This window comes from Colias philodice, chromosome 29 (assembly GCF_061535455.1).
Source record: "Colias philodice isolate Cphi_HAF_F1 chromosome 29, ilColPhil1 Martin Lab GWU primary, whole genome shotgun sequence".
NCBI lineage: Eukaryota > Metazoa > Arthropoda > Insecta > Lepidoptera > Pieridae > Colias > Colias philodice.
This window is the reverse complement of record NC_143114.1, coordinates 6,169,612-6,188,365: the sequence shown is the minus strand read 5'-3', so window position 1 is coordinate 6,188,365 and position 18,754 is coordinate 6,169,612. Positions and strand designations below refer to the sequence as shown.

The window sequence follows — 18,754 nt, the reverse complement described above, 5'->3', positions numbered from 1 at the left end:
CAATAAAAAAATGAAATCTTATTGATAGTAGTTGTTTCCTTCGGTTTCACCCGCGTGGACTCGCTATATGTGTCTCCTGGATAAAAAGTAGCCTGGTAGGTTTGTTCCTGTTTAGGCAATTGAAAAAAAGACAATTCCTTGTTATTCACTCTTGAACTCCGACACCCGTCCACATCGCAAAAACCGGGCATCTTGGTAGCGAGCGCGGGAAACGTGACGCGGGTGCGCAGTCTCGCGTGTGCCAACCAACTGCCGCTTGGGTCGGTACCGACCTACTGTGCGGTAGGCACTTATAGCGCGACCTTGAGCGAGTGACGGAGGCCTGCTTATAGTTTTAAACCACAAATGGTTTTCTGCTCTTAAAAAAATAATAAAATAGGCATGAGATTCCAAATTCATTTGTATTTATTTTCTAAATAAAAATTATTGCAATGTAATTTGAAAAAAAATCATGTCCGATATTCTTATATGGGCTGTTCAATTAAAATTATTGGCATAGAAAAGTTTATGTTAATCAATAATCATTGTTATAGAAAAGTTTGATTCAAAATAAAGAAAAAATATAAATGTTCAAAAAAAAACTTTTTATAATATTTTTTACGTATTTGTTACAGCTTTTGCGTGAAGGAGACCGTTTGGATGATATCGTTGAAAATGAAAAGACAACACCGTCCAAGCAGGTAAGGATTTATTTATTTATTTTTTATTTTTTCAGCGATTTTATAGTCTGTAGAAATGACAGTTTAAATATTAGTTTTGTTATAAAAAATAAAAATGTGTGCGTGTACACACGTAAGAAGTGAAACTTCTTTATGACCTTATTTTTCAAAAAATAATTTACTATCTACACTAATATTACCTATAAAGAGGAAAACTTTGTTTGTTTGTTTGTTTGATTGATTGTAATGAATAGGCTCATAAACTACTGGACCGATTTTAAAAATTCTTTCACCATTCGAAAGCTACATTATCCACGAGTAATATAGGCTATATATTATCACGCTAAGACCAACAGGAGCATAGCCACGCGGGTGAAACCGCGCGGCACAGCTTGTATACAATATTACAGAAATACGTTAGTCTAACACGCTCGTCGCTTCGCTCCTCGCTACCTATTTAAATATTTACACCAGCCGCTGCTGAAACTCGCTCGCTTCGCTCGCTCGGCTCGTGCGGTAGTTCAAAAATCAAAAGTTAACCTAAGATGCTCGTCGCTTCGCTCCTCGCTACCTATTTAAATATTTACACCGGCCGCTGCTGCAACTCGCTCGCTTCGCTCGCTCGGCTCGTGCGGTAGTTCAAAAGACCAAGGGAGACGCCAAAAAATTCGAGTTATATAGAGTTTTCAACTTATAAAGGATTTCGACTTAGGCGGATTTTGATTGGACATAAAGAGTTTGAGGTTTATTCTTATATAAATATTGAATTCACAAAACCATAATTGAACACCAATCAAGCAAACACGTGTTAACGTGAGTCATAGATTTATTATCGTATACTCCTAAAATGTTTTCTAAGAAACAATACTGTACTTACATTGTCGGCAAGTTCTTAAAGGCGGTAACTTATTTTTGTTCGAACAATAGAGGTAATAAATATAAATTCCTAATGTCGAAATCTCGAAACAGTCAGAAATTAATGACGCACATAGTATATACATAATATTATGACAGAGGTTAAGCTTAAATAACTTGAAAAATAAATAACATGATCTCGCCCACGTGTTGGTGTTTTAAAAAATTCAATCAAAAACTGAGGTTAACTTTAAATACAATTTTAGAAAAATAAATACCACAATCAACATTCAAGTATTAGAAAAAATTGATACCATAATTCCACCCACGTGTTAGTGTATTGAAAAATACAATCAAAAAGTGAGGTTAATCATAAATAACTTAGAAAAATAAATACCATTATTACACCGTGACATATCACACTAGCGGATTGCGAGCGGTTTCAAAGCGGAGCGGGTGCGCAACGAATACGTTGCGGTTGCGCAGCGAATTCGTTGCGGACGCGTGGCAGATGCGCAACGTTTACGTCGCAGTCATGTACACTCATTAACAAAATGGAATCCGTGCTGGTTGTTACTTATAACTTGTGATAGTATAATAATTATGAGATCATTATTTTTTACGAGTTTCATAACATGTTAATGTTTAGGGTATTGTTTTATCTATTAAATCTTGGTCGAAATGCAATCAGATAACTTAATTGCTCATTAAGAAAGTTCATTAGTGAAATAAATGTTAAAGCTCCTTAACTAAAACAGGGCTATCTTATTATTAGATAAATAGCAGTGAATAGAAAATTTTATCAAGCAACCAGCAACTCACTATCACTTTGCTCATAATTAGGTTCACAAAATCTCTTTATAACATACGTTGCTATGGGAGAGATTATACTGGTCAGTCGTTACATACTTTTGGAATGTATGGTACATTCTAAAAGTCCTAGTAATTCAATTTTATAGCACCTTTTTTTAACAACTCCAGTTGTTATTACATCTTTAGTTAACTGTTAAGTAAGTGCATTTCCACAGTACGGTTAAAAAATTGAGTGCTACAGAAACGATGGAAATATTGAATGGAAGTTAGGCAAGGCGGAAGGGCTGGCTTTTGTGCGAGAGTATACAAAATGACGCGTCCGCAACGAATTCGCTGCGCAACCGCGGCGTGTTCGTTGCGCGCCCGCAACGTATTCGTTGCGCACCCGCTCCGCTTTGAAACCGCTCGCAATCCGCTAGTGTGATATGGCACTAATATTAGAAAAATAGATGTAATTACTTATTTACTTTTTTTAGAAATTCACTGGAATTAGAATTAAAACAAACCCTTTGATTTTGCTGATCACTTTAATATAACATGTATATAGTCACGAGTACGGCGTAACGCAAAAATGTCACGCGCGCGGCGTAACGTAACGCAAAAATGTCTCACAAAATTTTTGTCCACCCCCGATAAAGAAGTTTCACTTCAAAAAAAGAGTAAAAAAAGTAATTGGTTTTTGTAGTCTTATAATACAAAAAAAAACAAATAACTCGTATTATTTATTTGAAATTGGATCATAATGCTTATTATAACAATAATTTTATATTATACTAGTGGTCCGCCCCGGCTTCGCCCGTGGTACATATTTTGCAATAAAAGGTAGCCTATGTCCTTTCTCGGGTATCAAAATATCTCCATACCAAATTTCATGCAAATTGGTTCAGTAGTTTAGGCGTGATTGAGTAACAGACAGACAGACAGAGTTACTTTCGCATTTATAATCTTATATAGTAAGGACTAGATCTTATATAAAAAACTAGCTGTGCCCCGCGGTTTCACCCGCATTACTCCGTTCCTGTTGGTCTTAGCGTGATGATATATAGCCTATAGCCTTCCTCGATAAATGGGCTATCTAACACCGAAAGAATTTTTCAAATCCGACCAATTAGTTCCTGAGATTAGCGCGTTCAAACAAACTCTTCAGCTTTGAAATATTAGTATAGATTTGAAATAGACTAACATTCCTGATTGTTACAATATATATATTATATGGCAACATTATTTATTAATTTTTTTTTAATATTGGCAACTTTAAATGAATAAAATTTATATTTTCACGCCGCTAGACATTGGATGTTCCTAAAACTAGATATTAAGACGCCAGGTTGGTATATGGATCGGAGAAATTAAATATATTTTTAAAGCACTAATTTTTAATTTAAATAAATCGCACTGAGTTTTGAAAATATATTATTTATTGATATTATTTGTGTAAGTTTTTAAAGAAATTCGAAGATAAAAAAAAATCTAACATTCGTTCAGTCACAGTGGAATGGCTACACCGACTTGAATGAGATTTTCCAAAGGAAAATAGAGTAATACTAGCGGTCCGCCCCGGCTTTGCCCGTGGTGCCTACATGTTTAAACTATCCTATCTCTCAAGTTGGATCGAACTGCACATGGTGTGCGAATTTTATTATAATCGGTTAGGAGTCCATTGAGGACAAACATTGTGACACGAGATTTATATATATTATTGCTAGCTTACCGCCCGCGGCTTCGCCCGCTTTGTCTAAACATAATAAATTATATACTTAAACCTTCCTCTTGAATCACTCTAATTCACTCTAACTCATTTAAAAAACCGCATCAAAATCCGTTGCGTAGTTTTAAAGATTTAAGCATACATAGGGACATAGGGACAGAGAAAGCGACTTTGTTTTATACTATGTAGTGATAATAATCTTTGTATTTTCAGTTTGTCCCACAACCATCAAGTCTTCTCACGAATTCTACGTTCAAGAACGCCGAGGCAGAAGCGAAGAGTCCGGAAGAAGAAAAACTACTAAAAAAGTAGCACAAATCTACCAAAATAAAAAAATATAGGTAGAATAATGGCGCGAAGCGAAAAGCAGTTGTTAATGAATATTAATTTTAAAGTTTTTTTTTACAATTTTACTCTTAATATTAAATAATAATGTTTTTATAATCACACTTGTTACTTAATTATTTTAATCTGTGTTGTTTACGGCCGCCATGTTATTTTTTATCTGTATCGAAATGGCGCCAAAGTATGTTTTTGTAGTTTGTGAAAAAAGTAAATTTAAAATCGTTATATGTAGTTGAAAGTACAAAATTATTGTTGAAAGTTAAGAGTAAGTTTAAAAGTGAAATTAATAATTAAGTAAAAGTATAAAATATTAATCAAATTTATTAAAAATACATAATTTTAACTACCTATTAATAATACCTTCTGAAAACAATATCAATTTAGAATTTCATTAAAATGTTTCAAAAAGTTTGGCGCCATTTTTTACCACCATAAAAATGTTGTACCACAAAAATAAAATTGCTAAAAGTTCCTACGTTTGAACAAAGTATGCGTGTTATTATTTATTTTTGAGTGTTTTATGTTTGATAACTTACATACCTCTAGATAAATATAATAATAATTTTTAAAAATAAATTAATCATTTTTAATACTCACTATAAAGTCATCGATATATTTTTATCTACACATTAAAAAAAACTAATGTCACTGTCAATTTTTTTTTAATTTTTTTTTCTATGGATGTGTCAGTTTTTTTTTAATTACAATTTTGTTTTTGTGGTTCAATTTTATTCTACTATCAGTAGAGGGCAACACTGCCTTGCAATATGACAAATTCGCAGTGAATGCTTAATGTAAAGTTACATTTGTTGAAAATATAAGCTAGGTTTAGTTTTCGAAGTATTTAAAGGCATTTGCGATTTAATTATACGTAGTAGTTTTAGCGCTCGCTGACGTCACGTAGCTTCCAAAAATATTTTGCAATTAATCGTCAGATGGCGCTATTAGTGAGTAAGCAAATATGGTACTTATTTTAAATAGACGACGTCCATTTTAAATCCGTAATTATCATGAACATCACAATTATTTTTCTATAATTCAATCAATTGTTTTATCCTATAGTCCATTGAATAAAAAGTTCTAGAGTGCGTGAGTTAGTAACGTAAGATGTTTCTTCGGAAACATGTCAAGAGTCCCTAGGTAATAAACATACTTAAACCCCGGGCCACTAGGAGGAGCCCCGGAGTGGGGGGAGGGGGGAAATGGGTCCATTTTTTCATTTTTCGCTTAAATCTCAAAAACGGTACATGTTAGAGAAAAACTTTCAAGGAAAAGTTGAAAGGCCATAAAATTATCTACAAGTTGTACCTAAATAATTTTTTCCTATATCCTACCGTTTCTGAGTTATACGCAGTAAAACATGATTTTGGCTCAAACAATTTCCACATCAATCGATCAAAAAATATTTCTTTCTTCCAAAAAACTCAAATGTGCAACTTGTGACCGATACTGATAGATTGCTCTTAATTAGGTCTATAATTGGTAAAATAAACACATTCCTCCATGAAAGCCTTTAGGAGGAATCGATTGTCAAAATATTATATTAGGGTAGTTTGAGTTACTGAACTTGATCTTTTTATTTTTTTCTTCCAAAAAACTCAAAAGTGCAACTCGGGACCGGTACAGATAGATTGCTCATGATTGGGTCTATCATTAATAAAAATACCAGATTCCACCACGGAGGCGTTTACGGGGAATTGAATTTTATTAGGGTAGTTACGATACTTGAACTTTTTATTTTTTTTCTCCAAAAAAACTCAAAAGTGCAACTTGTGACCGGTACTGACAGATTGCTCTTAATTAGGTCTATAATTGGTAAAATAAGCACATTCCTCCATGGAAGCCTTTAGGAGGAATCGATTGTCAAAATATTATATTAGGTTAGTTTGAGTTACTGAACTTGATCTTTTTATTTTTTTCTTCCAAAAAACTCAAAAGTGCAACTTGTGACCGGTACAGATAGATTGCTCTTAATTAGGTCTACAATTGGTAAAATAAACACATTCCTCCATGGAAGCCTTTAGGAGGAATCGATTGTCAAAATATTATATTAGGGTAGTTTGAGTTACTGAACTTGATCTTTTTATTTTTTTCTTCCAAAAAACTCAAAAGTGCAACTTGTGACCGGTACAGATACATTGCTCATAATTAGGTCTATCATTGATAAAAATACTAGATTCCACCACGGAGGCGTTTACGGGGAATTGAATTTTATTAGGGTAATTACGATACTTGAACTTTTTATTTTTTTTCTTCCAAAAAACTCAAAAGTGCAACTTGTGACCGGTACAGATAGATTGCTCATAATTAGGTCTATCATTGATAAAAATACCAGATTCCACCATGGAGGCGTTTACGGGGAATTGAATTTTATTAGGGTAGTTAGTTAAAAAGTTCAAGTATCGTAACTACCCTAATAAAACTCAAATTCCCCTTAAACGCCTCCATGGTGGAATCTGGTATTTTTATCAATGATAGACCTAATTATGAGCAATCTATCTGTACACGTCACAAGTTGCACTTTTGAGTTTTTTGGAAGAAAAAAAATAAAAAGTTCATGTATCATAACTACCCTGATAAAATTCAATTCCCCGTAAACGCCTCCGTGGTGGAATCTGGTATTTTTAGCAATGATAGACCCAATTATGAGCAATCTATCTGTACCGGTCACAAGTTGCACTTTTGAGTTTTTTGGAAGAAAAAAATAAAAAGATCAAGTTCAGTAACTCAAACTACCCTAATATAATATTTTGACAATCGATTCCTCCTAAAGGCTTTCATGGAGGAATGTGTTTATTTTACCAATTATAGACCTAATTAAGAGCAATCTATCAGTACCGGTCACAAGTTGCACATTTGAGTTTTATGGAAGAAAGAAATATTTTTTGATCGATTGATGTGGAAATTGTTTGAGCCAAAATCATGTTTTACTGCGTATAACTCAGAAACGGTAGGATATAGGAAAAAATGATTGAGGTACAACTTGTAGATAATTTTATGGCCTTTCAACTTTTCCTTGAAAGTTTTTCTCTAACATGTACCGTTTTTGAGATTTAAGCGAAAAATGAAAAAATGGACCCATTTCCCCCCTCCCCCCACTCCGGGGCTCCTCCTAGTGGCCCGGGGTTTTAGTATGTTTATTACCTAGGGACTCTTGACATGTTTCCGAAGAAATATCTTACGTTACTAACTCACGCACTCTAGACCCCCCTTGGAGGGACTCATTCAACGGACTACTAGTCGTATGCTAGAATAAATTTTTATGAATATTTATCGATTTTTTATAATAATACCTATATAAAATATAGTGTCCTTCCGTATGGTGCCTTATTACCGTCTAACCTTTCAATAAGTCCATTTATTACGTATATTACGCGTTATTTGAATATTTGTAACATTATATTTATGAATTATATTGTACAATCGAATGCAAAATATATGTTTATTGATTAATTTTGTGTTTTATTTCTGCACCAAATTTTCCCTTCTACAAATAAGATGAATGAATTATTCCTAAAATTTTACATTTTAAAAAGTACATACACGAATATTTTTGTAACCAAAAAGTTAGTGAACCGACTCTATTGTACAATCGAATGCAAAATATATATGTTTATTGATTAATTTTGTGTTTTATTTCTGCACCAAATTTTCCCTTCTACAAATAAGATGAATGAATTATTCCTAAAATTTTACATTTTAAAAAGTACATACACGAATATTTTTGTAACCAAAAAGTTAGTGAACCGACTCTATTGTACAATCGAATGCAAAATATATATGTTTATTGATTAATTTTGTGTTTTATTTCTGCACCAAATTTTCCCTTCTACAAATAAGATGAATGAATTATTCCTAAAATTTTACATTTAAAAAAGTACATACACGAATATTTTTGTAACCAAAAAGTTAGTGAACCGACCGAACAGAAAAGAGGGTAAAATAGGAACTTAATTGTTCATGCGCAATAGCGCAGCATAGATTTTCAAATAAAAAAGAGCGTGTGTGCCAAGCACACGTGTCAGAAGTCAGAACTTCAGTGGTAAGATCAGCGACGCCCATATGCACCTACAAAAATTCAAATTATTTATTTGCAAGAAATGTGGTACAAAGATTTATAGATGTACAAGTGTTATACGTATTTAATTGTTCAGCACAAATCGCCAATTTAGTCTTTAAAAATTATATTGTTCACTCGCCAAATATAATGTACGTATATAAATAGAATGGTGAACTTAGCAACTGGTGCACTTCGCAAAAGGATGAGACTTTTAAGATGAGTGGAGATTTGAAAAAATTGTCTAAAGATCTTTGGTTTTGCGTAGGTATTTTTTTTTAAATACACTCGATATATACCTTTCAAGTAGGTACTCTTACTCAAACAATTTTCAAACAATAACAATAAGAGACATTGTCTTTTACCGGCTCTATTCTTTTAATGTCCCATAATGATAACCGTTGTTTGGAAACACCACAACAGGTGGTTCCAATCATTACTTCGGAACTTATATTACAAGTAAATTATTATTCATAGATACAGTGGCTTAGGGCTATTGCCGTTTAGCTGTTGCAGGCAAATTGTATTAGTTCGCCGTTTACGGCGTTTAGAAACGATCGACATTTTGTAAAATTACGAGAATACGTAATCAGAATTTTTTTGTTCGATAAAAGCTGTGATAAAAGGTTAGGTTAGATATAATATAACTACTTTACTAGTAGATAGATAGATAATATATTTATATTTATTTATTTATTTATATTTTATAACTAGCGGTCCGCCCCGGCTTCGCCCGTGGTACATGTTTACGTTTTCTCTACATAAGAACCATCCTCGTACTTCAAGGAATATAATAAAAAAAGAATTATCGAAATCGGTTCAGCCGTTCTCGAGTTATGCGCTTACCAACACATTTTGCGATTCATTTTTATATATAAGAAGATTATAAACCTTACTATAGGTGTTATAAGTAAGGTATTAAAAAATTGATGCATATTAAGATGGAGATTAGAGATTATACGATTTGGTGTTGGGGACTAGACTTAAGGGGAAAACATTTTTGTTAGCGTTATCTAGAAGACTTATTTTCAATAGTAGCGTCATCTAGCGGCTCCAAACATTGTTAGTCATCATCTACTTTGTGACTACACCCGTAAATCTCACCCATTATTAAAAATTATTAATAATTCCCTAATTGATTTACCAACTCCTGTTAATATTTCTTCATGATGAAATTTTGGATCAATTCAAATTATTACAGGATTATTTTTGAGTTTTGACATAATTTATAATTTATAGAAACCGTGCATTTTATTGAACATCTTAAAATTTATACTCGATAATTTTACGTATAAATTGATAATTTTTCCTACCGCTTAAACCTTAACAAAAAAGACCAATATGATAGAACGCTTCTCATACAACATACATAATTATTATTATTAGCTTTCCACCCGCGGCTTCGCCCGCGCAGTCAAAGAAAAACCCGCATAGTTCCCGTTCCCGTGGGATTTCCGGGATAAAACCTATCCTTTCCTTTCTCGGGTATCAAAATATCTCTATACCAAATTTCATGCCAATTGGTTCAGTAGTTAAGGCGTCATTGAGTAACAGACAGACAGAGTTACTTTCGCATTTATAATATTAGTATGGAGGACACCACGAACAAAATCTGTGCGACAAGCGCGGCGGCGCGGGGTGGCTAGTAAGTCATACACTTTGTAGATATGTATTCAGCCTACTTATAAATTAAAACCAATCAATGTAACAAATAAATATTGTTTATCTTATTAAAAATATGAATAAAATAATCAATGTAACAAAAAAAAATGGAACGATTGACTCTAACTAGTGTTATAAATAGTGTAGTAGCCACGTAGTAGCAATGGCCTCTCTAGTACGTAGTAACTCAATGGGTTAGATCAGGTTCGTGTTTAATAATACAGTAATAGCAACTATCGCAACCGTCTTTTTGTGGACGTTTGGAAAAGTAAATTCTCAGCTTAATACATTGAGTTATAGTGCCACAAACTTATCTGACCCGGTGACAGTGTCACTGATGTCGCTTTCTTTTATATAAACAAAATATTCCGTATGAAAAGTCTGTGAAAATGTGACATTTCAAAATGGCGGCACGTAGTTCCAGTTTTTGCCACCAGGTCAGATAAGTTTGTGGCACTGTACTATGTACTGAGTAGTAGTTTTTAGTAGATTTCTAGTCTGTGGTAGTAGCGTTTTTTTTTTACTTTTTTAAGTGTTTATGCAAAAAACTGATGCTGAGATATTTTTTATTGTATTAGCTCTAATTTTATATTATTGTACGTGGTACCTACATGTTTTTTCGCATTGCTTCTTACGGAATAGTGAAATTGACCATATTTTTTCTTTCTTTTTATGAGAGCAGATTATTATGAACAATTTATACTTTTAATTTTTTTATTATTTTTGTATGCGATCGACCTCAAACGCATAAAATGCGTATAAATCTAGTGCGAAACAAAATAAAACAGAGATATTTAAAAAATAATTTATTTATATAAAATCAATATCACGCTATCTTGCTTATATCTTCATATTGTACATTTTTCACTAGTCTTCCTTTTAGAGGTCCCTCTGTAACCTGGAATTAAAAATGTACTTATTATTAACTAGAGGTACGCCCCGGCTTCGTCCGTGGTACATATTTCGCAATAAAAGGTAGCCTATGTCCTTTCTCGGGTATCAAAATATCTCCATACCAAATTTCATGCAAATTGGTTCAGTAGTTTAGGCGTGATTGAGTAACAGACAGACAGACAGAGTTACTTTCGCATTTATAATATTAGTATGGATTGTAAAAATATATAGTTAGGATAATTATTTATCGAAAAACTTCAGAGATTTTCGTTTTTATGAGTCTATCAACAGATTAAGAAGGAAACGGTAGACCGGGAGATACTGACACAAAATTTCGAGTCATTTGTAACAGGATGGCGGTTCTACAGGGTTCTTAGTACGCAATGACAAAAAGAAAAACGATGGTGTGAACGCTGGTACCGGCGGCTTAGTCGCGTGGGCGTTAGTCGAACTCGTCGGAAAAATAGCGAAAGTCAAACGATTTGTAACACAAAAATTTTAGAATTTACCGATAGTCCATAAAAAAGAAGTAGGCGGTAGTGTCATGCCATACTTTTCCGGTGTGACTTACAGCCCGCCATACCGACGCGAATGTGTTGATTTAAATAAAACAATTATTCAACCATTTGTATCAGGCTAACTTTTTCACAGGTAACCATCGTCGTGCAGCCATTTACGAAAATCGCCATGCCATACTTTTCGGACGATTCCAAATGGTCGCCATACCGCCGAAAATCTGCAAAAAAATTTTATTTCGCCAAACTTTTTGTACCAGTATTGCATTTGGATTTTTGGAGAGTATTTGATAAAATGTGACCATTATTATATTTGCCATACTTCTAGTAGGGGGAAAAAGTGCTGTCATACTTGAAAAATTAATTTAGTATTAATTTATATAAGTGAAGATTTCCAACACCTACATCTTTGAAATTTTGTATTTATATTAGTTGATCCTCAAACTTACAGGAAAAATAAGTGCCATACTGTTACAAATCGTTTGACTTTCGCTATTTTCCGACGAGTTCGACTAACGCCCACGCGACTAAGCCACCGGTACCAGCGTTCACACCATCATTTTTCTTTTTGTCATTGCGTACTAAGAACCCTGTAGAACCGCCATCCTGTTACAAATGACTCGAAATTTTGTGTCAGTATCTCCCGCGGCCTTATTAGCTAAAAATCAGCAGATAACGACCACCGCGCAACAGCAGCGCGACAGGTTCGCGACTGGTCGCAAAACGTCAAAAAAATTCGTATTATGTAAGCTGTTGCGTCGCTGTCGCACAGCATCTGCTTTCTTCGACCGATGCACTTGATTTTGTATGGAAAGCAGCGCCACTCACAATCAAGTGGCAACTGTTGGTACTACGTATGTTTATAAACAAGCACAGACACTCGTAGTTCTCCCTCTAACATTTATTAATTAATAAACATGTTCGTGCCATTGTTTATAAAACCGTAAATTAAGATATTGTTAATGTATGCGACGACAAAATTTAATACCTCCTTATTGGTACAATGCTACAATTATGTTCGAAAACTTGTCGAAAATTTTAACCTAAAACATTTTGCACACTTACCGCAATATATTTTAATTATATTTATAAATATTTGATGATCTTAGTTAACAATCAATAAAAAACACTATATTTGTGAGTAATTTGGCGTTTTTATACACTTTATTGATGATAACACAAGCAGCAACAAGTCAACAACAAGCATTAGACCTGTCGCATATTTAACATATGAATTGCTAAGTTGTTGCTGTCGTGTTGCTGTCACAAGTCATAGATAATACCGTTTGCAAAGCAACTTTTGACTTTACATTAGCGACAACTGCATTTTTAGTTTTCCAGTTGCTCGACAGAGGCAGCACTGTTGACGGCAGATTATCTGCTTGTTGTCTGCTTTTACGTAATAAGAAATAGACGATTGACAACAACTATTGCGCAATTTTTGGTTGTTGCTGATCGTCTGCAAGATCCGTAATAAGGCAGCCGGTCTATTAAATGTTGTTTTAATATTGTTGTTAAAATGTTATTAGCAGATATTTTTGCTCGAAATTCTCTAAAAAATGTGACTCTGTCAGTGAGTTAGTGAATTGCTACTTTCTCCGAAAGGTCCACTCTATTATGCTAAATAGTAAATATCTATATTACTAGCTGCTCCGCGCGGTTTCACCCCCGTGGCTCCACTCCTGTTGCCCGTAGCGTGATGAAATATAGCCTATAACCTTCCTCGATAAATGGGCTATCTAACACCGAAAGAATTTTTCAAATCGGACCAGTAGTTCCCGAGATTAGTGCGTTCAAACAAACAAACAAACTCTTCAGCTTTATAATATTAGTATAGATATGAATCTCCAAATATGTTTCTAAGCGTTAAACTCGAAAACGTTTCGACAAATTCGGCTATTTTTTCCTTGTTAAGGCATAAGGAAGACTTTTATGGAGGGAAAACACAAAAAAGGGCAGAACAACGTCTTCTGGGGTAGCTATCTATATTAATATTATAAAGCGGAAGAGTTTGTTTGTTTGACCGAGCTAATCTCAGGTCCAATTTGAAAAATTATTTCGGTGTTAGATAGCCCATTTACGAGGAAGGCTTATAGGCTACATATTATCATCAAGCTAAGACCAACAGTAGCGGAGCACTGCAGGTAAAACCGCGGGGCGCAGCTAGTTATAAAATATAACTTACTTCAACTTGACAGCAGAAGTGTTCAGTGTCGACATGTTGCAAAGTTCCCATATGACCCCGATAGGCTCCGTTCACGAATCGAACTGCTCGGCCCGGGGACGGTATCACTGTTTCCACGTGATTCTGGAAAAAAATTACGATAAATATAAAAAATCTATGCATATAAATAAAAAACTGATTGTAATTACATTCTACTAGTAACTTATATAGCTTTATATATTTTAGACAGATAGACAGAAGTTATATTATTTTATAGTTTGAAATGATGAACTATTCACACTCATTGTTCATTCATCTGATTGAATGAGAACTGAATTCATCACTATTACTTTAATTAATATGGCAACATTATTTAACAAAGTGCCATTTCACCCGCATTGTTCCGCTCCTGTTGGACTAAGCGTGATGATTTATACTTTATAGCCTATAGGCCATCCTCGATAAATGGGCTATCGAACACCGTAAGAATTTTTCAAATCGAAGCAGTAGTTCCTGAGATTAGCGCGTTCAAACAAACAAACAAACACACTCTTCAGCTTTATAATATTAGTCATAGGTTTATATTTTCATGTATGGCAACAATACCTGATCGAGCTTCAATTTGACATTGTCATCTGTCAGTTTGACATGAGCGCCATATTTGTCTATGACCCGTTCGACGACCGCCTTGCGTTTATAGAACTTGTCGCCGAGCGATTTGGTAATTATTTTAACTATTATTCCTTCCGTTAGCCAGTAGTCTTTTCTGGAATGGTGAAAAATATTTCTTTATAGATGATAATTGATAACATATTATTAATTAAAATATATTTATTATTACAAGTATTATTTGGCATTAAATTTATTTCATTAGGTACCTAATTAAATATACAATCTAATATATGAAAGAAAGTTATTTATATCACTTAAAACTCAAGAACGTTTGAACAGATTTTAATGGTTTTTGAATTTGTCTGCCAGGATTAGAATCCATACTAATATTATAAATGCGAAAGTAACTCTGTCTGTCTGTCTGTTACTCAATCACGCCTGAACTACTGAACCGATTTGCATAAAATTTGGTATAGATATATTTTGATACCCGAGAAAGGACATAGGATAGGTTTTATCCCGGAAATCCTACGGGAACGGGTTTTTCTCTGAAAACGCGGGCGAAAAGCTAGTAATAAATATATTATTATAAATGACATAAAACTTAAAATTAACACAACATATGATAACATGACATTTTATAGAAAAAAGAGCGTATGTACCGAGCACACGTGTCAGAAGTGAAACTTCTTTGGCTAGATTCAAAGATGCCAAAATCATCGCCTTACTCCATGACGGTACTGCCATGACGCGACATTGTAATTTTACTCTCAACATGCCTAAAAAAGTTTCACTTCAAATCTTATTGGATAACTCGATATTTTATTACAAAATATGTATAAGCAAATATAGCTATCTCTCTCACCTATTAGCTTTCTCTCTCTGTCGTTCAGTCATTTCCATTATTTCATCTAACGCATTACTCTTGTTGTCTGATTTTTGCTTTTTACTCGACGTTTCTGGTTTTATTTTCGCCATTTGTAACGCTGACTTTGGTAATTCCGCCTTTTCTGTAATAAGAAAGAAACAAATGAGGTAAAACTTATTCTAAAGGAAAAACAGCACAGAAGGCGGCCTTATCACTTAAGAGTGATCTCTTCCAGGCAACCAACTGATAGAAGGATAAATAATAAACTAGAAATAGGAGGTAGGTAGAAAGTATACGTAAAGATAAATAAATAATAATTGCATTTTGCATTTTAATTAACATTATTGCATTTTTGGTAGGGATCTCTAATTTTTTTTGAAAATGCAATATAGCCTATGTTGCTCAGTGAAGATGCAGCTTTCTAATGGTGAAAGAATTTTTGAAATCAGTCCAGTAGTTTTTGCGTGAAAACCATACATACATAATTACAAACCTTTCCTCTTTATAATATTAGTATAGATTTGTATAGATTTGAATGCCATTAAACCAAAAATATCAAATTCAACAATTACCTTGGTTCTTCCGTTTCAAATTCAAATTAAGCGTAAGTCTCTCTTGACTGCTCTCTCTCTTGAACTCTGTGTATTTCGGCTCTTCATCTTCCCTCTCTTTCCTTCCTCTTTCCACTTGTTTTTGTATAAATTCTAACATTCTTTCCTGAAAACAGAAGTTGTAATTTTTATTATTAAGCTATTGCATAGCTTCTATCGCGGGCTTTGAGCGCGGGGACCGAATCCAGAAATTCCGTAACGAATAAACCTCACGCTCCCCACTCCGACGGGCGCGGAGGTGTGGCTTGAAGGCATAGCATGCAATAGCTTTACCGCAGCAGTCCCCAAGTGCCTCACGTATTTTTTTCTAAATTTATTGTAATAAATAAGGGTTTTCATAGAAATGAAAAAAAGAGCACTTATTGTAAAATACACACATCAACAAAGTCTAGGGATATTTATTTCATCAAATACATATCTCAAAATCTATGGAGAATTTTGTGATATTGTAAATGGATGAATTATTACTCATTTTAAGGTCTTTAATTTAAAAAATAAAAACATTTCATGATTTTTTTTAATTTTCATCAAAAATTTACATTTTTTAAACATCCCTGGTTATTGCGTTCATTATATAACATTGCCAGTCAGTTCAATTCTTGGCGTAAACTGTCTGGAAACAAGAGTGTCCTCTTAAAATCCTCGTAATATGGGCCCCAGTCAAAGTTGATTAAAAAAATTTTTTTTTTATCAACCTGCACAATATTTAAGTTCTGAATATGATATCTTAATAAGGGCCGATTTTTCAATGCTTGGTTAGAACTTATCCGTCCAATAAAGTATTACAAGATAATATTAAAATGTCACGTAAACTGTCAAATACGGGCAATTAGAATACGTTTTTAAAATGGTTGTTTAATACATTACTAGATTTCCGCCCGCGGCTTCGCACGCGTTTTCAAAGGAAAACCCGCATAGTTCCCGTTCCCGTGGGATTTCCGGGATAAAACCTATCCTATGTGTTAATCCAAGTTACCCTCTATATGTGTGCTAAATTTCATTGTAATCGGTTCAGTAGTTTTTACGTGAAAGAGTAACAAACATCCATACAAACTTTCGCCTTTATAATAGTATTAAGATTCGAAGAATAAGTTTTGATCAAAAAATGAGCCCTTAAAATTACAACCAGTTACCATATAACACCACTATAAACATTTATTTTACAAACCTGATCATCTTTATCCATCTTTTCTTTCTTCGCCTTAGCCTCTTGCGCGGCGATAGTCGCCGGGTCCCTATCGATGTACGCCACAAACCATCCCTTCTCAGTTTCGTCGACCACGCACTTGCCCTCTCTGCCGAGCCACTTTACGAAGTCTGTTAGGGTCTCCCATTGTGTCGCGTTCATGTGTAAGTGTTCTCTATGGATGAATTATAAGTAAGTAGTAGTTTCTATGTATAATCTTAATATATATAAAATTCTCATGTCACAATGTTTGTCCTCAATGGACTCCTAAACCACTTAACCTATTATAATAAAATTCGCACACCATGTGCAGTTTGATCCAACTTGAGAGATAGGATAGTTTAAACATGTAGGTACCACGGGCGAAGCCGGGTCGGACCACTAGTATTAGTATAGATTTAAAATGTGATACATTGATACATAAAGCTGAAGAGTTTGTTTGATGCGCTAATCTCAGGAACTACTGGTCCGATTTGAAATATCATGTCGGTGTCAGATAGCCCATTTATCGAGGAAGGCTATAGGCTATATATTATCACGCTAAGACCAACAGGAGTGGAGCACTGCGGGTGAAACCGCAGGACACAGCTAGTCATTAATAAAGGTAAAAACATTGTGATTAATTTTCTCTTCCTATTACATATAAGCTTGGAAGTATGAAGTTAAAGCGCTATGCTTGATAAAAACGGTAAAACAGTATGAAACCAACCAGTATCAAACCAACTCACCTATTAGAAATATAGTCCTGGTACACCTTATTCGCATTTACTCGTTTTGTACCAAACTGACGGCGTAATAACTCTAAATAACCGTCCGCAAACTCTTTGGAGAACTCGTCTATATACTTGTTAGCATTGTCAGCGAATAACAACAACTGCCTTTGATGTGATTCAGACATAGTGTGGCATTTGAACCCGTTTTCATCGCGACACTGTTTTTGACACATTTGGCAATACCATCGCAGTTTTTGCAAGCCTTTTGCCTTGATTTTGTTTGCTATGTACTTGGGTGTACCTTTTTCTGCTTTTCCACCCATTTTGATGCTGTGTTGTTAATGTTTTGGGGCTTCGAAACTATGTTGTTGGTTTTGTTAAGTAATCTTTGTTACACGAGTACCTACTTTTACGAAACACACATGGAATACGGGTAGTCACTAACTTAAATACATTTTACTGAATTAGCACATTGATTCTTTAATAAGTATTAGAAAACGTAAAAATAACGAAGAAATTGAAACTATGGAATGTGCTGTGGAAAACACAGTTGTTGACAAAAATGACAGAATTCAGATGTGACGTTTCGGTCTATCATCTATGACATTTCATCAAAAATACTATTGACAAGTCCCACAGAGTAAATAATGAACTACAAGTCTTTTGGGCGCATATTTTTAACCATTGTAAAAATAAGTGAACTGACATATTTGGGTGTTATCACAGGTGTTATTTAAAATAACTAAGAGTGCAGCCCGGCTTCGCTTATGGTATACTGAGGAAGATTGGCCACACCAACTCAGAAACCTTCGTGAGCTCATGAACAACGCTACTGAAGATGATCAAATGCCTAAAGTTTACGATTCTCTTAAGGAACTAAGAGACAGACATTCCTTTTCTATACGTTTAAACGTAGATCATAATGAAAATCTATTTAGCCTTTCTTGAGCTAAGTATAAGTTAATAAAATATTTAGTAGGTATACTTACCTACTGGTATATAAAAACTATTAACTATTTTGAATTTGTCGTTAGATGACAAAATGTAAAGACAAAACTCACGTCATTTGACATAATATTTTAAAGTCTACAA

The 18,754-nt window shown here is 34.1% G+C and overlaps 2 protein-coding genes across 2 annotated transcripts in view; one reads left to right on the top strand and one right to left on the bottom strand.

The window, feature by feature from the left end:
* Positions 1–5,433, top strand: part of LOC149476034 (unextended protein-like) — a 48,595-nt gene extending 43,162 nt beyond the window's left edge. Inside the window, exons 13-14 of the mRNA XM_089713016.1 lie at positions 615–680; positions 4,249–5,433. Coding sequence (XP_089569142.1) covers positions 615–680; positions 4,249–4,347 — 165 coding nt within the window. The 3' untranslated portion in view covers positions 4,348–5,433. The remainder of the gene's footprint in view (positions 1–614; positions 681–4,248) is intronic.
* A 5,459-nt stretch (positions 5,434–10,892) lies between these two features.
* Positions 10,893–18,232, bottom strand: kin17 (kin17 DNA and RNA binding protein). The gene is made up of 7 exons (XM_089713069.1): positions 17,678–18,232; positions 16,932–17,124; positions 15,725–15,869; positions 15,150–15,294; positions 14,279–14,438; positions 13,694–13,816; positions 10,893–10,997 (listed from the first exon to the last, which is right to left on the bottom strand). Exons 1-7 carry the CDS (start codon positions 17,983–17,985, stop codon positions 10,926–10,928), a joined length of 1,146 nt encoding a protein of 381 aa, XP_089569195.1. The 5' UTR covers positions 17,986–18,232; the 3' UTR covers positions 10,893–10,925.
* Between the last annotated feature and the right edge of the window lie 522 nt (positions 18,233–18,754).